General features: G+C 41.8%; 1 protein-coding gene across 4 annotated transcripts; it reads right to left on the reverse strand.

Moving 5' to 3' along the window:
* Positions 1–548: 548 nt before the first annotated feature.
* Positions 549–26,973, reverse strand: LOC123991018 (Golgi resident protein GCP60-like). 4 transcript variants are annotated; one of them, XM_046292128.1, is made up of 8 exons: positions 26,671–26,973; positions 6,982–7,123; positions 6,542–6,682; positions 6,259–6,417; positions 5,944–6,118; positions 3,717–3,915; positions 2,926–3,210; positions 549–2,621 (listed from the first exon to the last, which is right to left on the reverse strand). In XM_046292128.1, the coding sequence occupies exons 1-8, from the start codon at positions 26,918–26,920 to the stop codon at positions 2,407–2,409; spliced, it is 1,566 nt and encodes a 521-aa protein (XP_046148084.1). In that variant the 5' UTR covers positions 26,921–26,973; the 3' UTR covers positions 549–2,406. The 4 variants fall into 4 exon arrangements, with proteins under 4 accessions (XP_046148084.1, XP_046148083.1, XP_046148081.1 ...); XM_046292127.1 differs by having other exon boundaries at positions 2,926–3,213; XM_046292125.1 differs by having other exon boundaries at positions 3,696–3,915; positions 26,671–26,972.

A 26,973-nucleotide genomic window follows, 5' to 3' on the forward strand; every position in this document is an offset into this window, starting at 1 on the left:
TCTTTCTGACCCCTGTTGATGTGCAACCAATCTCGGCACAGTGGACGTTATTAAGTGTTAAGGTAATGTCAGGCATCTTTGAATGGAAAGGAGACTTGAAAACCCATCAGAAACAATGGTATGAGACAATGGTATGATTCATTGAAAAAGTAATTCAAAAGAAGAACAATTCACACAGAACGATCAGCTCCCGAGTTTGATTCCAGCCTGTATCACAACCGGCCCTGATTGGGAGTCCCATAGGGCGGCGCACAATTGGCGGTGTCCGGGTTACGGTTCGGCCGTAACTGACTTGCCTAGTTAAATAAATATTTGTTTTTCTTTAAATAAACAAACCCTGGTGGCTGACTTTGACTTCAAGTGAAACACAAAGCATGCAGATGCAATGTGGAGGAACATCTGACTGGACAATACCAAATAATGGCAACAAGATAAACAACTAAGAGATCATACAGTAAGAGTTAAAGAAAAACACACCTTCAGAGCTCAGTCTGAGTTCAGTTAGTAACTGATTACTCTCAACAAAGAGACATGGATGACTAGAGAGCTAGACGTGATCATCTCAGTTTATTAGCGATAGCAGACAGTCCTATTTGAGGAGAAAAGAAAAAACGTAATCAATCCATCAATTAGGACAGAAATATCAAATGCTCGAGAGAGAGGTCACAGTAAAACTCATCTTAAAGGGGAATGTGCAGTTGAATCATTCCTTTTCGGACTTCTGAATGAATGAATTATTCCCATTGATTCTTGAGACATTTCCAAGTTAAATTCTTCATGACTTCAGTTCAACTGTCATAACCCATCAGAACTTCAAATATAAGCTTGTTTCACTCCAATGTTGGTAAACAAGTACTATATATGGTTAAAACTATAATTGTAATCATGGATGGTCAGTCCTTGCATCCATAGCTCTGTCAATGAATTTGAGAGTGGTTACCTTTCTGCAGCCCTATCCCTCAGCTTTTTACTGAAACGGGTGGGGATTTCAATTTATTATTGTTTCAACTGATGATTCCCACTATTTTATTAGCCGGCAGTTCGTATGTATGAAATAGGATTAGCATCTCCAGTCCATGGACAAACTCAACACACACAGGAGTGATCAATAGATGACAATGCCCAGTCTCCTTCAGAACAGACATGGGGGTGTCCCAATACGCCTTACTGGATTCCCTTCCTTGTCCCCTGTCCTTCATAGCCACTAATAGGGAAAGATGGGTAAGTTTCCATCCTTATCATTTTTCACCTCATGTCCTTTGAGATCAGTGGCCATGAAGGAAAGGAAGCATCTATAAAAGACTAAAGAGACCTGTCTCCTGAAGCAGGGAGGCCACTGTTTGGAGATGAAATACACCCAAATATTATACAGACACAAAAATGATCCTACACTACAAGAAAGGGTGAATAATAAATATTAATTAAATGCTTTTAGACACAATCTCGCTTTTTTCAGCATTCCATTTGGAGATACCGAACTTTTCCATGTACATGTCATATCCCTCTTCCAACTCTAAACCCCTTCTAACCCATTGCTCTTCATCATCCTTCGCTCAGTAGAACAGTGTACAATCCCAAATGAATCCCTAGCCCCTCCCCCGTTTGCACTTGTGGCGATCTGAAAGGACTGCATAGAGAATATCAATATCATAATAGCTCCACCATGGCCTAGGACAGGCTATACTAGAAATTCTGCAATATTGCTTATGTCTTAAATCCAACCCTCTCAGACCTCCAGAAGTATGTAGCTGGTAGGAGCTAGGGGTTGATGTGGATTTGGGCGTAGCTCTTGCAATAGAAGCGTTGCCACTTGAGTAACTGATTGTGTTCAGATGAGTGTGTTTTAGTGTTACTCCGTGGTGGTCTATGAGGGACTCCTTCTGGAGTACAAAGGCATGGTGCTGTAGTGTAGTGTGTCACTATGTTTGGACTCCGTTTGACCAATGACTTCTCTCATTGGACAAAACCCCAACCCTGTATGGACTTCAGTTGTGTTAAATTTGAACTCCGGTTAAGGAGCGTCTCACTCAGAGAGAAGCACAGCCATAACAATTACATGACAGGGCAGACTAGGGTTAGATGATGTTTGGGCAGGAAAGATGGCAATTAAATACAAGAAAGTCCTAGAGTTGTTCTCTAAGAGCGAGAAGACGACAGGTGGTGAACACACTACAGGGTTAACTACCTCAGGGACTCCACAGGCTCCAATGAGGTGTAAGCACACACACACACACATATATACACATACACATACACACACATACACACAGAGACAGGAGTCCCATCTCCAACGGGAGTCCGACACAACTCCATCGCCCTCTGGAGATCTAGTCCAGAACAGATAATCTCATCCCCCCCTTCCTCTCTTCAAACACACACTCCCCGTCGCCTGTAGTCCCTCCAGGCTTATCTGGTGTAGTAGACTCTGTAGTAGACACTTTTTGACCTCCAAAGAGAGTAAGAGTTGTCGAACTTGAGAAGGTAGACCCCACGGCCAGGGTATTGGTGACTGCCGGCATAGACCTCCTCGTGACAGTCCCGCCGATACACCGGCACTATCTCATCCACCTGCGGCTTCCCTGCCTCTTTCTTAGCCTTCTCCTCCTCACTAGGGGGCTCACCTGGAAATAGAGGGAACGCAGACCATCAGGGGGGCTGGTAACTACTGGATCACACTACAAGATTATTTTCACCTGGTCTGAGGTGGCTTTCAGTGAATAGCCGCCTAGTGTTTTTCTAGCAGGATGAAAGGACCATACACATTAACAATAAGGGGCTATGTTAAAGACATGAAAAAATATTAACTATGACAAACAAGCAGGTATAGGCCCTCTCAATAGAGCTGTATCCCGGGTCTCACGAAAGAACCCCATAACATCCCATTAGAAATCCAGCAGGCATCTCATCTTCCTCTCCTCTCCTCACCTTCCTCATCCTCGTCTTCGTCGCTGGACTCGCTGACGTGCACACTGACCGAGGCATTGGCGGCATCTGTCCACTCAAAGAAGACTCCGAAGCCGATATCGTAGTGGTCCGTGGCAAACTCCCAGAAGAGGTAGGAGCCCTCCTCGTGGGTGGGCACTCGCACTGTCACTACCTCGCCACGCCCCACCGTGATCACACTGTCCACGTCCTGCCGAATCTTCTCCTTGAAGTCCTTGATCTGGGGTCGCGTCCACATGGAAGGGGCTGCTATGACCGGGGGAGAGTCTGCTGGGGGAGAGGACAGAATGAGAGGGGCGTGTAAATATAACAGTGGCAGATTGTGCACAATGTACATCCATTTCTCTGGTACAACATTTCAGAAAAATACAGGATACAAACAAATGTATGCTTTTGAGTAGTAAAAGTGACTTTCATTTTCACTAGATGAGGCAGTACTGGCTTTAGGGCTATACAGGCACACCGTCTCCTTGTTCTATGCAGGATAACAAAGTAGGCAGAGATACTCTGCTGTAACCGATGAATGAATTCCATGGTTTGATCCAGGAATTGGCACCCTCTGTCCTGGCCAGCAACTTCTTAGCCAATCAAAGGGTTAGGGAGGAGTCATTCACATATCCCTTACACCTATTCATCCATTTCTGATTCCCAAAGTCGCATCACCAAGTGTAGAGAGTAAGGCATCACATTACAATTTGGAATGTGTGCACGCTTGTGGATGCCGGTGTGTGTGCGTGCATGCATGTTTGTACCTGGCCTTTGCGTGCGTGTACCTATTGGCCCATTCTCAGTGGCCTCCTCAGCAGGCTCTAAGCGCTCTGGCTCTCTGTCCGTTCCCTCAGAGTGAGAGTCTGACTGGCCATTGAGCAAAGGGACCTTCTCTCTAGCCGGGAGCGCTGCAGCTACAGGCTCACTAGTGGCCTCCAGGGTGGCCTTCACCACCGCATCCTCCTGCTGCTTCTGTAAGGCTGCCTGGAAGGGTGAGGGAGGGGGAACGGAGGGTCAATGACTGAGAGGGCAGCAGAATTAAGACATTTCTGTACAATCTCAAACTTTTCCCCTTAATGATCACAAAAAAAATCTCTTCATAAAAAATGAAAGACAACAGAAGTTGATAAAAACTCTAATTAGGGAAATGTTTTAGTATCAGTGTTTTAAAGACGTCCTCCAGCCATTTCTGAACTTTTCCTGTTGAAAAGCGATATCCCAAGTATAAATAGGGGAGAGTGTGGTAAGTTGAGCTAAAGGGGAAAATTGTGCCACCCTTGTTTCTAGGAAACCATACACAAAATTAATCAATCACCAAATATTTAGGAAGAGGTCATCATTTTCATGGACACTGAAGGAAGAAACTACATGGGAAAAGTGGTAAGCAAGTTGGTGAAAATCGTTTTTCTGGACTAAGTCAAGTTAACTTGTGTTAGAGGTTTCATGATGCTTGTATCTAAACCAAAGTAGATACTTTAAAGATTCTAAGGTTCTATACATCAGTTGGGGTCTCTATTAGGTTCAATATGAGGTCCTAAACATAGCATGAAAGTGCATCCTTGTAGCTGTGTGGGCTAATTCCCTGAGTGTACAAAACATTAAGAACACCGGCTCTTTCCATGACAGTCTGGTGAGCTATGATCCCTTACTCATGTCACTTGTTAAATCCACTTCAAATCAGTGGAGATGAAGGGGATGAGACATGCTAAAGAAGGATTTTCAAGCCTCGAGACAATTGAGTGATGGATTGTGTGTGTGTGCCATTCAACAGCCAATTTTACAGATCTTGAAGAATTAATTTTTTTTTAATAAAAGGCAAATGTTTCACAATCCAGGTGTGGAAAGCTCTTAAAGGCTTACCCAAAAAGACGCATAGCTGCAATCGCTGGCAAAAGTGTTTCTACAAAGTATTGACTCAGGGGGTGTGAATACTTATGTAAAATTAGATATTTGCAAACATTTATAAAAACATGTTTTCATGTCATCATTGTGGGGTATTGTGTTTAGATGGGTGAAAAAATACATAATATTTAAACACTTGAATTCAGGCTGTAAAACAAAATGTGGAATAAGTCGAGGGGTATGAACACTTCCTGAAGGCACTGTAGGTTGACAATTATTTGAAAATATGTCCGTTAATTCAGTGATTTTGCAAAAGAAAAGCCACGCATTTCAATGCATGCCACTGGAACACCTAACATATGTCATACTTTGACTAAAACTATGGACTTATTGACATGGGTAAGCTCTGGTCATCGTCTTTCAGCTCAGAAAAGTGGATTCCTACTGGTGTGGGTGTTTAAAATGACAAAAGCGATTGTGATGGTGTTAAATTGTGTTTGGCTTTAAATTGGTAGTGGTAATATTTTATTCAGTACAGAAATTTGTAGGTGGCTTAAAAGAAAACTCCACTAAAAAACAATATTTTGGTATTTGTTTCATTAGTCCATTGTTGATATAGTCCCAACATGTTTTGCATGTTGTGCATGTCAGCAACTTGATTGCTGACATGCAAAACATTTTGTGACTATATCAACAAAGGACTAATGAAACAAATACCAAAAGATAGTTTTGGGGTAGAACGGTCCTTTAACTTAGCCTGTCCTGCAGCTCAACAGACCCCATGACCGTGGTAAGTTGTGCCAAGTGACCACTGTTTTTGGACAAGCTATGGTTTTCAAAACACATTTTTACATGAATTCTGATTATTTCTGGGGATAAACATCATCCTGAAATATATCTAGATATCTTTGTTACAAAGAATACTATAATTGTCCTTGGAGTGATGCTGAATGTAAAAATATATATATATTTTTTTCCCAACTTACCCCACTCTCCCCTATAGTAATGTGCACACACTTAAGGATAAAAAATAAAATAAAATAGTTTTGCTTTTTTGACAACAGCAAACTTCAAGAAGTATTGCATTCAAGGAGTTGGTCGGATGTGATGTCATTGTCCTACCCACTTGCTTGAGGAAGATGTGGAGTGATAGAATGTTGTTGTGTGTACCTGTTGTTGTGCCAGCTGGACCTGGTAGAGCTGCTGCATGTACTGTTGGTAGTGTTGTTCCTGTAGCTGGTGTATGAGACCCAGCTGCTGCTCAGGGCTCTCTGGGTACTGCTGGGCAGCATACTGCTGGAACTGCACCGCCGTCTGGGCATTCAGTGCTGCCATGATCTGCTGTCTGCACACAGGGAGGGGGAGGATGGAGGAGAGAGTCAACTCAGCACCCTTCTTTCAACAAACACCGGACTACTGTAGAGAGGTAAAGCTGAAGCTAAAGAAACTGATAATCTATCATACACACACAGACATAGTACTCACTTCTGCTGCTCCACCCGTAGCCTCTCCTCCTCCAACTGCCTCCTCTCCTCCTCCTCCCTCTTCAGCCTCTCCTCCTCTTCAATCATCTGTCTCTCCTCCTCCTGCCTCTGTCGCTCCCTCTCTTCATCCTCGCGGCGCTGTCGTTCCTCCTCCTCCCTCCTGAGGTAAGATGGAAGGAAAGAGACAAAAACATGACAAAATTGTGTAAACTCCCTAAGTCCTAGGGTAGCTTCCACCATGTTGCTGTCATGGGCAGAAATGTCTGTCCTCCTGGACAACTTACCGTTTCCTCTCCTGCTCATCCTTCTCTATTTGGTGGGAGGTGACATAGGGTGCAAATAAATTACAGCATTTGTTCAACAGCTTGACAAACTCCACCATAGCCTCCTCCTTCTCCATGTTACCCAGAGCAGCCCACTCTTTCCTAAAGGGGAAAGAGGGATAGTATAGTTCTTTTGTACTGTATATGTTCAATTTCTCACTTTTGTTTATTTTACTTTCTTTGGCAATATAAACATATGTTCCCATGGCAATAAAGCCCCTTTGAATTTAAATTAGAGTGGGAGATAGAGATGGGGGACAACTTTTTCACACTGAGCTGTGAAAAACCTGGATTCCAAACGGTTTCCTCACGTTTCCTGAAACACAGCAGCAGCACTAGTGCTGGAGCATCAGCTGGAGTTAAAAAGTCACACACACTGGGGTGGGATGGGGGTGGTTTACCTGCGGTCATTTCCCAGGACGTCAAAGAAGCCCACCTCTGGAGAGGCGTCGAGGTTGTATGGCCCCAGTAACACCTGCTTGTGGAGGGCCACCAGACGAAGCTTCTCTTCATAGGTGGGGTGGAAGGCCTTGCCATCCTTATCTGAGGACAAGACAAACCAGCTAATGGGCTAGACTCTGCAACACACTATCAAGGCAAATAATATGTTGATCAGTCATTGCTAGACAGGCCTATATTGGAAATGGCACACAGAACATCTTGTTGCTAAGCGTGTTGCTAGCGAATGATGACTGACATGTCCCTTTTACAGTGTATACAGTCAGCGAAAAAGTTAGCCATGTCGGACCTTTGTCGTAGAAAAGCCTCAATTTAGACCAGATCGAATGATGAGAGAAAGACATGCTCTCTAAATGTGCACTCCTTATATTGCCAATGCCCTTTGGGAGAAATTAACAATGACTGCAATGCACAGCTTCACTGAAGAATAGGAGAAGTGCAGCTTTAGAACCTGTTTACACAATGTTGTGACTATATTAAAGCAGAAATCCACAGATTGTGGGTGAACCTATGCCTCCCCACTTCTTGTGTAGTGTTTTCACTTTGAACGAAAACAAGGCAGTTGAGCCCTGAGCCACCTTGGGTTGGACTTTTATGCTAGGTGTGTCTCTGTGCTAATCCGCATACTCGAATGACCCTACTGCCCCAGAGCTGGAGAGGAAGTGAAAGTCACTTGAAACCTAATACTTCAGCCGCCAGAAACAAAGAGCAGACTGAGCCAACGAGCATCATTCTCTGTTCTTGGATCTGAATCAACTCAACCCCAAAATATAAAAAGCAGCGAGAAAGACTGCTAATGACCAATCCATAAACATGATACACTGGATTAATTTTAACCAATGGAAGAGTGACTGACATGGCCACCGTTCCCATGGACTGGTAACGTTAGGTAAGTGTTGGGTTGCGTTTTTAGCCTGCTAGCTACATTAGCTACTAACCTTAATGTGTTCAATGTTCAAGCTAGCAGCTAACAAGGCTACCTAACATCTGAATTTGGACTGTTTTGTACTCGAAGGAATCTAACGATACCATCATGTAGCGACACTGCATAAACCCCAACAAGTTGCTCAATGCCTTTATTTCAACTAGGTACAGTCAGCTAGCTGAAGCTAGATATGCAGATTGTTTACATGGTAGTGTCTCTCGTTTGTAGATGATAATGCTAACTAGCTAGGTGGTAAGACAGCAGTTTCTGTCCAGGACCACCCCCCCAAAAATGCTTCTAGCTATACCATTTGGTCAGATATGTTTCTGTACATTGCCAATTACTTTATTTTTTAATTGGCAAGATAAGCAAATGTAGGTACGACATGCCAGCAACAAACGCTGACACAACAATTCCAAGTATAACTGATTAAATTATTAAAGACAAGCATTGTAATTTTGAATTCCATAGGGTGTGGAAGATGTAAAAAAAAATAATAATAATAAAAACCCATTGTTATTTATCAACAATGACAAGCCACTAGTGTTTAACTTGGATGCAAAATTACTGAGGATAACAGTGCTGATATTGCCACTCCTATTTGCCATATCTTCAATCTAAGCCTACTAGAAAGTGTGTGCCCTCAGGCCTGGAGGGAAACAAAAGTAATTCCGCTACCCAAGAATAGTAAAGCCTCCTTTACTGGCTCAAATAGCCGAACAATCAACCAATTACCAATCCCTACTAAACTTTGGGGGAAAAACATGACCAGATACAATGCTATTTTACAGTATACAAATTGACAGCAGACTTTCAGCATGATTGTAGGGAAGGACATTCAACAAGCACAGCAATTACACAAATGACTGATGATTGGCTGAGAAATTCATGATACAAAGATTGTGAGAGCTGTGTTGTTTTTTTCTTTGCGGCTTTTGACATTATTGATCACAGTCTGTTGATGGAAAAATGTGTGTGTCATGGCTTTAGACCCCCTGCTATGTTGTGGATAAAGCATTACCTGTCTAACAGAAGGGTGTTCTTTAATGGAAGACTTTCCAACATAATCCAGTTAGAATCAGGAATCCCCCAGGGCAGCTGTCTAGGCCCTTACTTTTATCAATTTTACTTATGAAATTTCACTGGCCTTGAGTAAAGCCAGTGTGCCTATGTATGAGGATGACGCAACACTATACACGTCAGCTACTACAGCGAGTGAAATCACTGCAGCAATTAAAGAGCTGCAGTTTCAGAATGGTGGCAAGGAATAAATTCCTAAACATTTCAAAAACTAAAATCATTGTAGTTGGGACAAATGATTCACTAAAACCTAAACAGCAACTGAATCTTGTAATAAATAAATGTGTAAATTGGGCAAGTTGAGGTGACTAAACTGCTTGGAGTAACCCTGGATTGTAAACGGTCATGGTCAAAACATGTTGATACAACAGTAGCTAAGATGGGGAGGAGTCTTTCCAAAATAAAGCTCTGCCTTAACAACAGTATCAATAAGGCAGATCCTACAGCAGTAGAAGCAGTAGCAAGCAGTAGAATAGGATTTTTTTTAAACGATACAATTATACCATATTGAACAGGGGGACTGGGGACTGTGCAGACACACACGTACACATGGATGTTGTATTGTAAATATGTGATAGTGGAGAAGTGGCCTGAGGGAACACACTAAATGTATTGGGTAAAGTGTTATGAAATGTAATGTCATATTGTTAACTGTATGTAACTGTATTAATGTAGCTGGACCCCAGGAAGAGTAGCTGCTGCCGTGTCAGCAGCTAGATGGGGATGATTAATAAACCCAAAATACAACATTTCTCAGGGAAATACTGGTGGAGACAGTCTGATTTCAAGTTAACCTAAGACTGTGCATGTTGTGGTTGTGCAAACACCAACACTGAAGAATTAAGAAATGCTGTATACATCTTCTGTTTTACTTTCTGAATCAATAATTATTTTGTTGGTAATTGACCAAGGTAAGAAATACTGTATTTGCATTTTCTGTTATGCTTTGGGATTCAATAATTATTTTGTTGGTAAAATACCAAAATCGTTAGCCATGTTTGCCTGTTCAGCACATCGCCTGTATATGAACAGCATTGATTCCTACCTAGTGTGAACTACCCACCAGAACCGGCCGTGATTGGGAGTCCCATAGGGTGGCGCACAATTGGCCCAGCGTTGTCCGGGTTAGGCGGTCATTGTAATTAAGAATTTGTTTGTAACGGACTTAAAATAAATATCCAGCGTAGTCAGTATAGTAAACAATGGCTCATCTGCATGACATATTGGTGGACCATGGGCCATGAAGTCATAGGATGGTACATTAGCTTCTTACACTGGTAAGAACCAAACACTACATATAAAAAAAAAGAAAAAAAAGTCCTCTGTCAACTGTGTTTATTTTCAACTTATCATGTGTAAATATTTGTATGAACATAAGATGTGTTAGCCCTCACCCTCCGATCCAACAGGTCCCAGATTGAGATCCGGGCTCTTAGCTGGCTATGGCAGAACACTGACATTCCTGTCTTGCAGTAACTCACGCACAGAACGAGCAGTATGGCTGGTGGCATTGTCATGCTGGAGGGTTATATCAGGATGAGCCTGCAGGAAGGGTACCACATGAGGGAGGAGGATGTCTAACCTGTAACGCATGGCATTGAGATCGCCTGCAATGACAACAAGCTCAGTCCAATGATCCTGTGACACACCATCCCAGACCATAACGGACACTCCACCTCAATCCTGTGCCAGAGTACAGGCCTCGTTGCAACGCTCATTCCTTCAACGATAAACGCAAATCCGACCATCACCCCTGGTGAGACAAAACTGCGACTCATCAATGAAGAGCACTTTTTGCCAGTCCTGTCTGATCCAGCGACAGTGGGTTTGTGCCCATAGACGACATTGTTGCCAGTGATGTCTGGTGAGGACCTGCCTAAAAACAGGCCTTACAAGCCCTCAGTCCAGCCTCTCTCAGCGTATTTCAGACGGTCTGAGCACTGATGGATTGTGCGTTCCTGGGTTAACTCAGGCAGTTGCCATCCTGTACCTGTCCTGCAGGTGTGATGTTCGGATGTACAGATTCTGTGCAGGTGTTGTTACAAGTGGTCTCCCACCGCGAGGACGATCAGCTGTCCGTCCTGTCTCCCTGTAGTGCTGTTAGGTGTCTCACAGGACGGACATTGTAATTTATTGCCCTGGCCACATCTGCAGTCCTCATGACTCCTTGCAACATGCCTCATGACTCCTTGCAGCATGCCTAAGGCACGTTCACACAGATGAGCAGGGACACTAGGCATCTTTGTTTTTCCAGAGTAAGTAGAAAGGCCTCTTTAGTGTCCCAAGTTTTCATAACTGTGACCTTAATTGCCTACCATATGTAAGTTGGTGTCTTGACGACCGTTCCACAGGTGCATGTTCATTCATTGTTTATGATTCATTGACCAAGCACGGGAAACAGTGTTTAAACCCTTTATAATAAAGATCTGAAACGTTATTTGGATTTATACGAATTATCTTTGAAAGACAGGGTCCTGAAAAAGGGACGTTTATTTTATTTTTTGCTGAGTTTACTATCTGTTATCAAAATCAATGTTTATTTGGCATATGCACAGGATACAGTGGGGGTGTATAAAGGGAATATGATGGTAGGAATTTTTTGTTCTTACAAGTACTTTGAGTATAGTTAAGAAATGTATTAATTCTCTCAAATCTGTGCGTATGTTCACATTATAATTTACTAATATTCCATAAATATTATGTTATCAAAATCAATGTTTATTTTTTAGCATATGCATAGGATACAGTGGTGTGTATACAGTGTCTGTCATTCTGTACCATTAACAACCAGGCAAGAACATCAGTGCAAGGGGCTTGGTAGGAAACTTGTTGATACAGAATGGCAGCCATTAAGCTCGTTACAACTATTTAACCTTTTACAATTACATTAGAATCAATACTATGAAAACTTGGAAAGGCCTTTGACACTTGCGCAAATAATTTCAGTGATGTGATTTCTCTCTCGCATCAGCATTAACACTGCTGTAGTAACAGATCCACGGATGAATGGGACTACTTAATGCATGACAAAAGACTTGACTCATGTAAAAATCCACATACAATTAAAGTCGGAACTTTACATACACCTTAACCAAATACATTTAAACTCAGTTTCACAATTCAATCCTAGTTAAAATTCCCTGTCAGTTAGGATCACCACTTTATTTTAAGAAAGTGAAACATCTGAAAAATAGTAGAGAGAATGATTTATTTATCACATTCCCTGTGGGTCAGAAGTTTACATACACTCAACTAGTATTTGGTAGCATTGCATTTAAATGGTTTAACTTGGGTAAAATGTTTTGGGTAGCCTTCCACAAGCTTTCCCAATAAGTTGGGTGCATTTTGGCCCATTCCTCCTGACAGAGCTGGAGTAAGTTTCAGGTTTGTAGGCCTCTTTGCTCCCACATGCCTTTTCCGTTCTGCTCACACATTTTCTATAGGATTGAGGTCAGGGCTTTGTGATGACCACTCCAATACCTTGACTTTGTTGTTCTTAAGCCATTTTGTCACAACTCTGGAAGTATGCTTGGGGTCATTGTCCATTTGGAAGACCCATTTGCGACCAAGCTTTAATAACTTCCTCACTGATTTTGAGATGTTGCTTCAACATAGCCACATCATTTTCCTTCCTCATGGTGCCATTATTTTGTTTAGTGCCTCATGATGCTGCCACCCCCGTGCATCACAGTTGGGATGGTATTCTTTGGTTTGCAAGCATCCCCCTTTTTCCTCCAAACATAACAATGGTCATTATGGCCAAACGGTTCTATTTTTGTTTCATCAGACCAGAGGTCATTCCTCCCAGAATTACAATCTTTGTCCCCATGTGCAGTTGCAAACAGTAGTCTGGCTTTTTTATGGCAGTTTTGGAGCAGTGGCTTCTTCCTTGCTGAGCGGCCTTTCAGGTTGTCGATATAGGACTTGTTTTACTTTTGTACCCATTTCCTCCAGCATCTTAACAAGGGCCTTTACTGTTGTTCTGGGATTGATTTGCACTTTTCACACCAAGGTATGTTCATCTCTAGGAGACAGAACGCGCCTCCTCCCTGATCAGTATAACGGCTGCATGGTCCCATGGTTGTTTATACTTGCGTACTATTGTTTGTACAGATGAACGTGGTACCTTCCGGCGTTTGTAAATTGCTCCCAAGGATGAACCAGAATTGTGGAGGTCCACCATTTTTTCTTCTGGGGTCTTGGCTGATTTCTTTAGATTTTCCCATGATGTCAGGCAAAGAGGCACAGAGTTTGAATGTAGGCTTTGAAATACATCCACAGGAACAACTCCAATTATTTCAACTGATGTCAATTAGCCTCAGAAGCTTCCTAAGCCATGACCTAATTTTCTGGAATTTTCCAAGCTGTTTAAAGGCACAGTCAACTTAGTGCATGTAAACTTCTGACCCACTGGAATTGTGATACAGATAATTGTAAGTGAAATAATCTGTCTGTAAACAATTGTTAGAAAAATGACTTGTGTCATGCACAAAGTTGATTTCCTAACAGACTTGCCAAAACTATAGTTTGTTTACAAGAAATTTGTGGAGTGGTTGAAAAACGAGTTATAATGAGTGAAACCTAAGTGAATGTAAACTTCAGACTTCAACTGTAATTCACAATTAAACATTACAAGTAAAAGTGACTCTTCCACCCAAAATTGGGACAATTACATGACAACTGAACACTTGTAGAACTTAAACACACACAGACAAGGCAGGACATACAGTTCATATGAAAAGTATTAAGACCCCTGGACTTTCTCCACATCATTACGTTACAGCCTTATTCTAAAACGGATTAAATAAATACAAATCCTCAATCTACACACAATACCCCATAACGACAAAGCGAAAATAGGTTTGTAGTAATTTTTGCATTTTTGAATACTTAAGTAAATAAGGCATCTTTTTTTAAATTCTGAATAAATTATGGGGTAGTGATAAAAACAACAACAATTGAATCCATTTTAGAATAAGGCTGTAACATAACCAAATGTGGAAAAAGTAAAGGGGTCGGAATACACTGTACATAGAATGTGGCGATGTGTATAACCATGTAAGATGTGTCATGCTAATGTACCATCCTAATGTACAATCCTAAGATTTCATTAACCCATAATGCCACCAATATGTCATGCAGATGAGTCATTGTATACTTTACTGGCCATGATGGATATTCATTCAGTTGGGTTACTCTGGGTAAGAATCAATGCTGTATATAGGCAGGGAATGTGCTGAACAGGCAAACAAACTATTTTGGTCAATAACCAACAAAATAATTATTGAGTTACAAAGCATAACAGAAATTGCATACATTTCTTACCTCTTTCAGTGTTGGAGTTTTCACAACCACAACTTGTCTCAGGTTCCCTCGAAATCAGACCGTGTTCACCAGTATCTCCCTGGGAAATACATGTTCGTGTGATGTTACTGTACCAAATTTTAAAGCTAGATACTTTTTTGGGGATTGGTCCGGTGCTGGAAATGCTGTCGACCACCTAGCTTGCATGATCATCTACACACGAAACACTATCATGTCAACAATCGGCACACCTAGCTTCAGCTACCTAACGTTAGCTAGTTGAAATAAAGGCATTGAGCATCTTTTGGGGTTTATGCAGTGTAGCTACATGATGCTATTGTTAGATTCCTTTGAGTACAAAACAGTCGGAATACCAAATATGTTAGCTAGCTTAGCTATCTCAGCTAGCATGAACATTGAACACACTGAGGTTAGCAGCTAACATAACTAGCAGGCTAAACACGCAACCCAACACTTACCTAATGTTACTAGTCCATGAGAACGGGGGCCATGTCAGTCACTCTTCCACTTGTTAAAATTAATTCCAATGTTTATCCAGTTTATGGATTGGTCATGAGCAGTCTCTCGCTTCTTTTTCCCCTTTGGGATCAAGTTGAACAGAGAATGATGCTTGTTGACCTCTGCTCTTTTTGTTTCTGGCGGCTGAAGCGTTAGGTTGCTAGTGACTTTCATTTCCTCTCCAGCTCTGGGGGAGCAGGGTCATTTGAGTAGGCAGGATTAGCGCAAAGACACATCTAGCCCAGAAGGCCAGCCCAAGGAGGCTCAAGGAGGCTGAAAGGAGGCTGAAAACACAACAAGAAGTGGGGTGGAACAGGGTCACCCACAACCTGCAGATTTCTGCTTTAAAAAGGTGTATATCGGAAGCGATGGTAATGGCATTGGCTCAAATGTATTTCCATGCTTATCCATTGGCTATGAAATGTGTATGTGGTCTACATTCAATGGCCCTTCAAAGGAAACAGGGACTTTCTTTTGATGTGAAGCCAAGTGCATTTAATTATGAAGATTGGAAGGCAGTCCGCCTACAATTAAGCAGTAAAAGTCACTAAGGCACAGAAGGATCTCCAAAGGCTGACCTCTGGAAACTACACACTGCTTGTCGATGGGCTGAAAAACTGTCCGTGTCTCGAATCTGACTTATTTAAAAGGTTGTTCTATTTGATATCACTTTTTGACCGCACCCCTTTTTGATTTGAACGAAACTTTCCATGTATTACTTTTTTAATTTGTGAAATGCAACAATTTAAAATATTTTGCTGAGTTACAGCTCATATTAAGAAATCAGTCAATTGAAATAAATTCATTTGGCTCTAATCTACGGATTTCCCATGACTGGGCAGGTGCGCAGCCATGGGTTGGCATAGACCCACAGACTTGGGAGCGAGGCCAACCCACTTGGGAGCCAGGCCCAGCCAATCAGAATGAGTTTTTCCCCACAAAAGGGCTTTATTACAGACAGAAATACAACTCCGCACCACCCCTCCGACCATCCTGCAGGTGAAGAAGCCAGATGGAGGTTCTGGGCTGGCATGGTTATACGTGGTCTGCGGTTGTGAGACTGGTTGGACATATTGCCAAATTGTCTAAAAAGAGGTTGGCGGTTTATGGTAGAGAAATTAACATTCAATTCTGTGGCAACAACTCTGGTGGACATTCGTGCAGTCAGCATGCCAATTGCATGCTCTGTGGCATTGTTTGCTTCTTGATATGCCACACCTGTCAGGTGGCAGGATTACCTTGACAAAAGGATAAAATGCTCACTAACAGGGATGTAAACAATTTTGTGCACAAAATGTTTGTGCGTATGGAACATTTGAGAACTTAGTGAAATGTTATTGGTCACATACACATATTTAGCAGATGTTATCGTGGGTGTAGCGAAATGCTTCTGTTCCTAGCTCCAAAAGTGCAGTAGTAACAATTCACAACAATACACATGAATCTAAAAAGTAAAAGAAAGGAATAAATATATAAATATAAAGGATGAGCACTGTCTGAGTGGCATACCTCCACCAGTCATATTTAGGATATAATTTATATATATATATATATATATATATATTATTTTACAAATATGTTGTTTTTTGGATCAATTAGTATAATTGAGTTCAACCACAATATTTGTTGTATTATTTGTTCTGTATTTTCTGGTGGATTAAATTGAAATTGCAAACAACTTCATGGCTTGTTTTAAAAATAGCAATAGTAAGCAGATGATTTCCTTTTCAAATAACTTAGAGGGTGTAATCTGAAAAGCGAAAAAGGTCTTTCTTGAACATAGGGTGAGACATTCTTACTAATTTGCTAGAGAACCAATTTGGATTTAAGTTTAACTTTTGTATGACTGAAGCCTTTAGTCTAATGCTTTAATATTTAATCATTTTTGCCCTCCAAATTCATCATATACAAAAGGCCTGTTTAACATTGTCTGGCTTGCTGTTCCAAATCAAATAGAATATTTATTTATCATATCATCTAAAACACATTTTCTAGGTGTAGGCAAGACCATAAGCAAATAGGTATACAAACAGGTATTTGCCTTTTCATGGAAGCAAGATCTTACCTATTTTTGCTAACTTCCTATTAAAATTTGTCAGAGTGAGAATTTATTTCAGGATATGTTCACTGAGAATACTATAATGGTCTGGTGGTGATGTGGATAATGTAAAAGTTGTAAGAAAGAAACATCCCTTTTTAGGACCCTGTCTTTCAAAGATCATTCGTAAAAATCCCAAAAACGTCACTTATCTTCATTATAAAGGGATTAAACACTATTTCCCATGCTTGTTCAATCAACAATAAACAATTAATGAACATGCACCCGTGGAAAGGTTGTTAAGACACTAACAGCTTACAGACAGTAGGCAATTAAGGTCACAGTTATGAAGACTTGGGACACTAAAAAGGCCTTTCTACTGACTCTGAAAAACACCAAAAGAAAGATGCCCAGGGTCCCTGCTCTTCTGCCTGAACACGCCTTAGGCATGCTGCAAGGAGGCATGAGGACTGCAGATGTGGCCAGGGCAATAAATGGTCATTTCCGTCCTGTAAGACACCTAAGACAACGCTACAGGGAGACAGGACAGACAGCTGACCATCCTCGCAGTGGCAGACCACGTGTAACAACACCTGCACAGGATCAGTACATTCGAACATCACACCTGCGGGACAAGTACAGGATGGAAACAACTGCCAGCCTATTGCGGACAGAGGCTGGACTGAGGTCTTGTAGGCCTGTTGTAAGGCAGGTGCTCACGGCCTAGGAACGGTGGGTTAACGATCTCATTCGGGGGCAGAACGACAGATTTTCATCTTGTCAGCTCAGGGGATCCAATCTTGCAACCTTACAGTTAACTAGTCCAACGCAATAACGACCTGCCTCTCGTTGCACTCCACAAGGAGACTGCCTGTTATGCGAATGCAGTAAGCCAAGGTAAGTTGCTAGCTCGCATTAAACTTATCTTGTAAAAAAACAATCATAATAACTAGTTAACTACACAGTTGATGATATTACTAGATATTATCTAGCGTGTCCTGCGTTGCATATAATCTGACTGAGCATACAAGCATACAAGTATCTAAGTATCTGACTGAGCAGTGGTAGGCAGAAGCGTAAACATTCATTCAAACAGCTCTTTCGTGCGTTTTGCCAGCAGCTCTTCGTTGTGCGTCAAGCATTGCGCTGTTTATGACTTCAATGTTTATGACTACAAATAGATAAAAATCGGCCAATTAAATAGGTATCGGCATTTCTGGTCCTCCAATAATCGTTATCGGTGTTGAAAAATAATAATCGGTGGACCTCTAATTGAGGCAATGATTGCCTCAGAATGGGTGGGCTGGACATGGCGAGGGATGAGTTCAGATTGGTCTGCCATGTAGCATGCTTCTGTCTATAGCGTGAGCTGTTCAGTATGTGTAGGTTACACTTACTAACATCTTTTTTTGAAAGATATCACGTAGTAGAACTGCAGAAGTGTTGCTCTCCACTTTCTGGAGGACCGAGTTTTGAAAATCAGTGGAATGCACGGTGGAATTAGAGTATGATAGCTAAGGAGATGGAGAGAACTCTGGTATTCTATTGCAAATATGCAGACGGAGTCATAAAGGGAACACACAGAAGGCTGTTGTATAAAACACCGTCTCCAGATTAAATCTAACGAAGGCAACCATGACAGAGGGAGAAGCCTTCATCCACATATACGGGCAAGAGTCTACTGTTGGCTAACCCCATTTCGTACAAATTCGCACAACCGTGGCATTCAAACGAGGCTGCAATGAATTGTAAGTCGCTCTGGATAAGAGCATCTGCTAAATGACTTAAATGTAAATGTAAATAAAAAGTAATGGGACTGTTGGCATTAAATATTGTTAATCATCAGTTACACTAGAGACATGAGGGGTGCCATAGTCTAGGGTTTACACCAAAAGTTAATGGTTATCTGTAGCAGGAATGTACATGGTGGACACAATTAAGCTTGGAATGTACAGAGTGAAGGAAACATAATCATGTGGCAGGCACTGATAAGGATGGAGAGCTGTGGAGTAGTGAGGAAAGGGGTAGAGGTCAGGTCATCTTATGAAAGAACAGCTTGTAGCCGTACCACTTAACTTCCTGCCTTGTAACAAAGATGTCATTTTTATATATGTATGAGAGAGAGAGAGCACGAGAGCGATTAATTATACACACACTACCACTGGTGGAAATATGCCTGCCTGTGTCTTATGCAGCTGTGTGACCCAATGGGTAAATAAACTTGGTTTAAGCTTTACTAAATTGTCCATTACATTTTATGAGATTAATTTAGAACCTAACTGCATCAATCTGGAGTGTGAACTACATTTCTTTTCAAGAGTTGATTGACATGGTAATGGCCCGATAGTATTGGAGAAAAGTAAAAATTTTAAACACAGACCCCTCTGACGGTGTACGTTAAATTGTGTCGTGTCATGTCGTAACGTACAGCACCCATAACGCAATTCATTCTGTGTCATACAGCCTCTCTCCACCAGGTGTATGATTTGTGTAGTAATTTTATTCATATCTCAGAGCCATTCGCATTGCTAGTTATAGCCTAATGTTCGCCAGCTAGCTAACATTGAACCTGGTTGGTTAGCTACCTGCAGATTCATGCAGGGTGGTAATGTTATGAGTTGGGATTATGGTTCATTGTTTAGCTAACTACATGTCTAACCACTATGCAAGTAACCATTTCATTACAATGTTAATGACGTCACTGCAACACCTGTCGATAGACGTAGCTGGTAAATTCACTCTACTCTGGCTATCTACTTCGATTTCAGATCACTCATCTATAACTACAAATTTAGGAATGCTCAATACCCATTGAATATGGCCGGTGTCAGTAAACATTGGCCAAAAAGTGTAATTAAAATTGTTGCCAACAGCACAGTTGCCCTCACCAACGATCTGGATGACATAAAAACAGCCTAACCAGCTCTGCGAGGACAAGTAAAATGGTCAGAATGAGCTATCCCCTCATTTCTGTCTAGAAGAAGCGAGCAAGCTAGCCAACGTCAGCAAGTTTGCTTAGGTACTTGACTGCTGTTAGGTCAGAATGCTCGGGTCAACCCTACTCCTCGGCCAGAGCGCTCCGAGGGAATAGCTCTGAATTTACAAACGGACAATCTGACAACGCTCAGTTTACGACAGCCCAAAGCTCACTTTGGCACTCCAGATTGAATTTACAAACACACCTGTAGTATAAACCAGCAATTATTCTTGAAATCTTTGGTTGTTTATTACATGGCCTCACAAACCTTAAAGAGCTGGGTGGGGCTTAAGTTTAAGAGGGTGAGAACAATGCTGAATGGTGTAGACAAAGAAAAGCTCTTCAGTAGGTGTACCAAAACATTCAAGGGCCATTTTCTTCAAAGTGTGGTTAAAAGTTTATCAAACATCAAAGCAGAATTACTTTGTCATTGTTACTTAACTGTAGTGTATGATAATTTTCTAGCTCTGAGTCTACTTTTATCCTATGTAAAAAAACACAATTTCAAATGTTGCTACATAAGACCGAATCGAGCAGGTCAGTTTGTATACACCATATTCCCAGTCACCTTGCCGTGGTTAACTTCTTCGAGATAGGGGGCGCTCTTTTAATTTTTGGATAAAAAACGTTCCCGTTTAAAAAACTCTGACGTTTCCAAAACTGCAAAAATATTCTGTGAGTGCCCCAGAACTAATGCTACAGGCGAAACCAAGATGAAGTTTCATACAGGAAATGCCCCAGATTCTGAAGGCGCTGTGTTCCAATGTCTCCTTATATGGCTGTGAATGCACCAGGAATGAGCCTGCCCTTTCTGTCGTTTCTCCAAGGTGTCTGCAGCATTGTGACGTATTTGTAGGCATATTATTAGAAGATTGACCATAAGAGACTACATCTACCAGGTGTCCGCCCGGTGTCCTGTGTCGAAATTATTGCGTAATCTCTAGGTCCATGCGCGTTCCATTTCTTCAGAAGAGAAAGTCAACTGCCACGAAGGATTCATCATCGATAGATATGTGAAAAACACCTTGAGGATTGATTCTAAACATCGTTTGCCATGTTTGTCGATATTATGGAGTTAATTTGGAAAAAAGTTTGCGTTTTAATGACTTAATTTTAGTTTTTTTTCTTACCCAAACGTGATTAAGAAAACTGAGCGATTTGTCAACACAAATAATATTTTTGTAAAAACTGAACATTTGCTATCTAACAGAGTCTCCTCATTGAAACCATCTTAAGTTCTTCAAAGTTAAATTATTTTATTTGAATGCTTTTCTGGTTGTGAAAATGTTGCATGCTGAATGCCAGGCAACATATGCTAGGCTATCAATACTGTTACACAAATGCTTGTTTAGCTATGGTTCAAAAGCATATTTTGAAAATCTGAGATGACAGTGTTGTTAACAAAAGGCTAAGCTTGAGAGCTAGCATATTGATTTAATTTAATTTGCGATTTTCATGAATAGTTAACGTTGCGTTATGGTAATGGGCTTGAGGCTGTAGTCACGATCCCGGATGGCTCGACGCAAGAAGTTAAATGTAGTGGTTGGCGCTTTCAGTTTTATGCAAAATCCGCAATCAATCGAATCCACGATTTTTGGTTTGGGTAGGTTAACAGTCACAGTGCATACATCTCCTATACACTTCCTGATGAAGTATGTCACCGTGTCCGTGTATGTGTCAATGTTATTCTCAGAGAAAACCCGGAAAAATATCCCAGTACACGTGATCAAAACAATCTTGAAGCATGGATTCTGACTGGTCAGACCAGCATTGAATCGACCTTAGCATGGGCACTTTGAGTTTTGAGTTTCTGCAGAATGGAGTCGTGATCTGATTTGCCAAAGGCAGGACGGGGGGAGGGCCTTGTAGCCATCCCGGGAGGGAGAGTAACAACGGTAGAGAGTTTTTGCATAAAAATATACCCCCCCCCCCCCCCCATCTGTGGCATCTTGGAGCAGCGTCTGGGATAAGTTCAATTGCCCTGGGGGGTAAGAATAAAGGATCGAACTCGGGAAAGTTGTATTTCTGGTCACAATGCTGGTAAATTACCACCACACTCATATCATATATATATATTTTTTAATTTAACTAGGCAAGTCAGTGAAGAAAAAAATCTTATTTACAATGACGGCCTACCCTGGATTAGACATCCAAGTTATCACTGGAAAAGGTTAAAGGGCTTGGCCCCTTTTTTTCTAAATTTCCGCCTGAATGACGTGCCCAAAGTAAACTGCCTGTTGCTCAGGCCCTGAAGCCAGGATATGCATATAATTGGTACCATTGGAAAGAAAACACTGAAGTTTGTAGAAATGTTAAAATAATGTAGGAAAATAATAGATATGGTAGGAGAAAATCCAAAGAAAAACCAACCAGAATTTCTTTTTTGAGAGACCATCCTCTTAAAATGTCCAGTCTAAGGGCACACTGAAAATATCTCCCTGGATGCAATTCCTATGGCTTCCACAGGGTGTCAGCAGTATAGGTTCAAGGTTTCAGGCTTGTAACTTCAAAAACGAATAAGAAATATCCGGTTTTGTACAGGGAGAGTCTTGGAAATTCATGTTTGCACGTGCCATGAAGACAGGACTCACCTGCTAAAATCGGTTTCCTATTGAACATACTTATTTCGATAAGAAATATTATAGTTTGATTACATTTTAGGGTATCTGAGGAGTAAATAGAAACTTATTTTGACTTGTTGAAACAAAGTTTAGGGGTAGATTTTTGGATTCCTTTCTCTGCATGTTGAAAGAGTGGATTACTCAAATCGATGGCAACAGCTACTGACGTTTTGGGATATAATTTTTTTTTTTATCTAACAAAACGACACTACATATTATAGCTGGGACCCTTTAGATGACATCTGAGGAAGACTCAAAAAGTGAATATTTAAAACGCCAATTGAGAATTTATGAAACCTGTGCCGGTGAAAAGATATTTTGTGGGGCACCGTCCTCAAACAATCGCATGGCATGTTTGATGTAATAGCTACTGTAAATCAGACAGTGCAGTTAGATTAAAGGTTTAGCTTGATATCATTTAAAAGCTTGCAAAAAAGGTGCCAAAACGTTCTCAATGGGATTAAGTTCTGGGAATTGTCCTGGCCATGGACCCAAAATATGTTTTGTTCCCCAAGCCACTTAGTTATCACTTTTGCCTTGTGGCAAGGTGCTCCATCATGCTGGAAAAGGCATTGTTCGTCACCAAACTGTTCCTGGATGGTTGGGAGAAGTTGCTCTCGGAGGATATGTTGGTACCAATTTGTAAGTCGCTCTGGATAAGAGCGTCTGCTAAATGACTTAAATGTAAATGTACCATTCTTTATTCATGGCTGTGTTTTAGGCAAAATTGTGAGTGAGCCCACTCTCTTGGCTGAGAAGCAACCCCACACATGAATTGTCTCAGGATGCTTTACTGTTAGCATGACACAGGACTGATGGTAGCGCTCACCTTGTCTTCTCCGGACAAGCTTTTTTCCGGATGCCCCAAACAATCGGAAAGGGGATTCATCAGAGAAAAGGATTTTACCCAGACCTTTTGCAGAATATCAGTCTGTCCCTGACATGTTCCTGGAGAGAAGCGGCTTCTTTGCTGCCCTTCTTGACACCAGGCCATCCTCAAAGTCTTCGCCTCACTGTGCATGCAGATGCACTCACACCTGCCTGCTGCCATTCCTGAGTAAGCTCTGTACTGGTGGTGCCCCGATCCCGCAGCTGAATCAACTTTAGGAGACGGTCCTGGCGCTTGCTGGACTTTCTTGGGCGCACTGAAGCCTTCTTCACAACAATTGTGCCGCTCTCCTTGAAGTTCTTGATGACCTGAGAAATGGTTGATTTAGGTGCAATCTTACTGGCAGCAATATCCTTGCCTGTGAAGCCCTTTTTGTGCAAAGCAATGATGACAGCACGTGTTTCCTTGCAGGTAACTATGTTTGACAGAGGAAGTACAATGATTACAAGCACCACCCCCCTCATTTTGAAGCTTCCAGTCTGTTATTTGAACTCAATCAGCATGACAGAGTGATGCTGTCCTAGTCAACACTCGCACCTGTGTTAACGAGAGAATCACTGACATGTCAGCTCATCCTTTTGTGGCAGGGCTGAAATGCAGTGGAAATGTTTTGGGTGGGATTCAATTCATTTGCATGGCAAAGAGGGACTTTGCAATTAATTGCAATTCATCTGATCACTCTTCATAACATTGTGGAGTATATGCAAATTACCATCATACAAACTGAGGCCGCAGACTTTGTGAAAATGAGTGTCATTCTCAACTTTTGGCCACGACTGTACAAGTCAGTTCGTCAAATTTTTGCCCTGCTAGAGCTGCCCCGGGTCAAATGTAAGTGCTATTATTGTGATGTGGAAACGTCTAAGCGCAACAGCTCAGCTGGGAAGTGGTGCTGAAGCGCTTAGACAATTTTTAAGGGCTATCGTCAGTTGCAATACTCACTACCGTATTCCAAATTGCCTCTGGAAGCAGCGTCAGCACAAGAACTGTTCAAAGGGAGCTTTGTGAAATGTGTTTCCATGGCCGAGCAGCAGCATACAATCCTAAGATCACCATGCACAATGCCAAGTGTAGGCTGGAATGATTAAAGCTCACCACCGTACTCTGGATCATTGGAAACATGCTCTCCTGTGCAATGAATCACGCTTCACCTTCTGGCAGTCTGACGAACGAATCTGAGTTTGGCGGATGGCAGGACAACGCTACTTGCCCCAATGCATAGTGCCAACTGTAAAGTTTAGTGGAGGAGGAATAATGGTCTGGGTCTGTTTTTCATGGTTCATGCTAGGTGGCCCCTTAGTTCCAATGAAGGGAAATCTTAATGCAACAGCATTCAATGACACTTGACGATTTTGTGCTTCAAAATTTTTGGAAAGTCCCTTTCCTGTTTCAGCATGACAATGCCCCCGTGCACAAAGCGAAATTCACCGTAAAAATGGTTTGTCGAGATCGGTGTGGAAGAAATTGACTGACCTGCACAGAGTCCTGACCACCACATTGAACACCTTTGGGATGAATTGTAACGCTGACTGCGAGCCAGACCAAATTGCCCAACATCAGTGCTGGACCTCACTATTGCTCTTGTGGCTGAATGGAAAGAAAGTCCCAGCAGCAATGTTCCGACATCTAGTGGAAAGCCTTCCTGTACGATTGGAAGCTGTAATAGCAGCAAAGGGCGACCAACTCCATATTAATGCCCATGATTTTATGCCCATGAAATTAGATGTTCGACGAGCAGGTGTTCACATGGTTTGTCAGTCTGAAAGAAGTCACCATAAAAAAGACCACAGGCTCTACAAGCCAGAATGTTGAATAAAATAATATTTGAGTTTACTTTATTGGTTGCCCGTGCTGTTGGTCCTTTTGCCGGAAGGTAGAGATCAAATGTCCACAGTAAAGTAATGTTTATTCGACTTCTTGAGGTGACAGTATATTCTATCGCTTGTATCTCGTAACACATTTCATGAGATGTACAATATGAAAACAGCCGAATGTAACCAAACATTGTCAACCGAAGGAAGTTACCTCGCAATAAGCTGCTAGTGCTTGTTAAATTTGCCAGCCGACTGTGTGGGATAATGTTCAGTCTGTTTTTTTGCATTTCTTAAGGAGTCTTGGAAGACTAGCCCCTGGACTAAAATAACTCCTAATAAAATGTAAATCAATCTCAGCCATTATTGATATATCGTGCAAGTCGCAAGCGAATTGCATCGGTATTGAAAACACAAACCAGAAATAGAAAACCGATAGAGACCATTGTACTGAAAGTCTGGTTACTAACACTACTTTGTGGATACTTTGTCTCAGATTACCTCCTACATAAAGGACAAAAACTGCAGACAACAGGAATAGTATGTTCAAATGAAGCTAATTCAACATTCTGACTTGTAATGGGACTGTACACTGAAAGTGAAAGTGAGCCTTCAGGTTAGATAAGAGAGAGGAGTCTTCCAATCTCGGATTCGTAGAGGCTATGGATGGTGAATTGGCTCTGGACGCCAAAACGGCCAAATACTCCATCTAAAATGTATCGGTTGTCAATTGCGGTATTGTTCTAGAAACATAAATACATCTAGTTTCATATATGCAAAATACACACTGTACAATTTTAACACAGTTGCAGCGAACCTTATTTTTCAGTAACACGTTTGTGGCGTCCATCTTCCGTTTATCCACAAGTGTTATGAGATGCAGATCGCTAATTAGCACAGGTAGTCGACTGTAAACACGGGCAGTAACATGGATATACGGCAGTGGGGCTCGTAACAAAACTCCCCCATACAGAACACCCTTCGTCCAATGTGTAATGGAACCGAGACATGATCATGGGTTAGTGGAGGGTGTGTGCCTGTCACATAACTGGATTCTCATTCACTAGACTCTAGAGACTGACAGATAGTTAGCTACGTGGAGGATCCACATGACCATAGACACATTTACATGTCAAGTTAACTGTCGCCTCATCTTTAATCTGGACTCTAAACATTACAGTTAGCCTTTTATTCTTGCGTTGTCTGAACAACAAGAGACACAATCCAGCAATCATGCAGGTACATTTGGAATTCAGAGATTCTGGTGGATGAAAAAGCTTCAATTTGCTTCATGTTGTCAGTTAGCCAAGCATCATTAGCAAGTGGCTAGCTAGCTAACGTTGAGCTAAATGTTAGCTAGTGCACCGCAAGAAAACAACGAACACAGGGATGAAAAGCTGTCTAACGTTACCTAGTCAAATCGTGAAAAGGCTATTATACATTTTATCAAATACGAATATAAAATACCTTTGAAGAATTTCAAGGCTAGTCTGTATAGCTCCAGCAAACCAAAGCCCCATTTCCTCTCTATCGTGGTTTTGGAAGACTCGCCTTCTTCCGTATCGTCGGTGGCGCTCTGGTCCCCGGTATTATGATCAGGTTCTGCGACTTGCTCGCCCTCGGGGTCGGGGCTGAGGGTGAGGCCGTCGATGGAGACTTCGAGCCGGCTAGAACTGCCATTGTTGAGGTCGGCGCTCTGAACCTCTGTCGCCATCATGCAGAATGTCAGCTGCCTGAAGCGGCCACGTACCTACTTCCGTTTTTAGCGGA

This window comes from Oncorhynchus gorbuscha, linkage group LG12, assembly GCF_021184085.1.
Source record: "Oncorhynchus gorbuscha isolate QuinsamMale2020 ecotype Even-year linkage group LG12, OgorEven_v1.0, whole genome shotgun sequence".
NCBI lineage: Eukaryota > Metazoa > Chordata > Actinopteri > Salmoniformes > Salmonidae > Oncorhynchus > Oncorhynchus gorbuscha.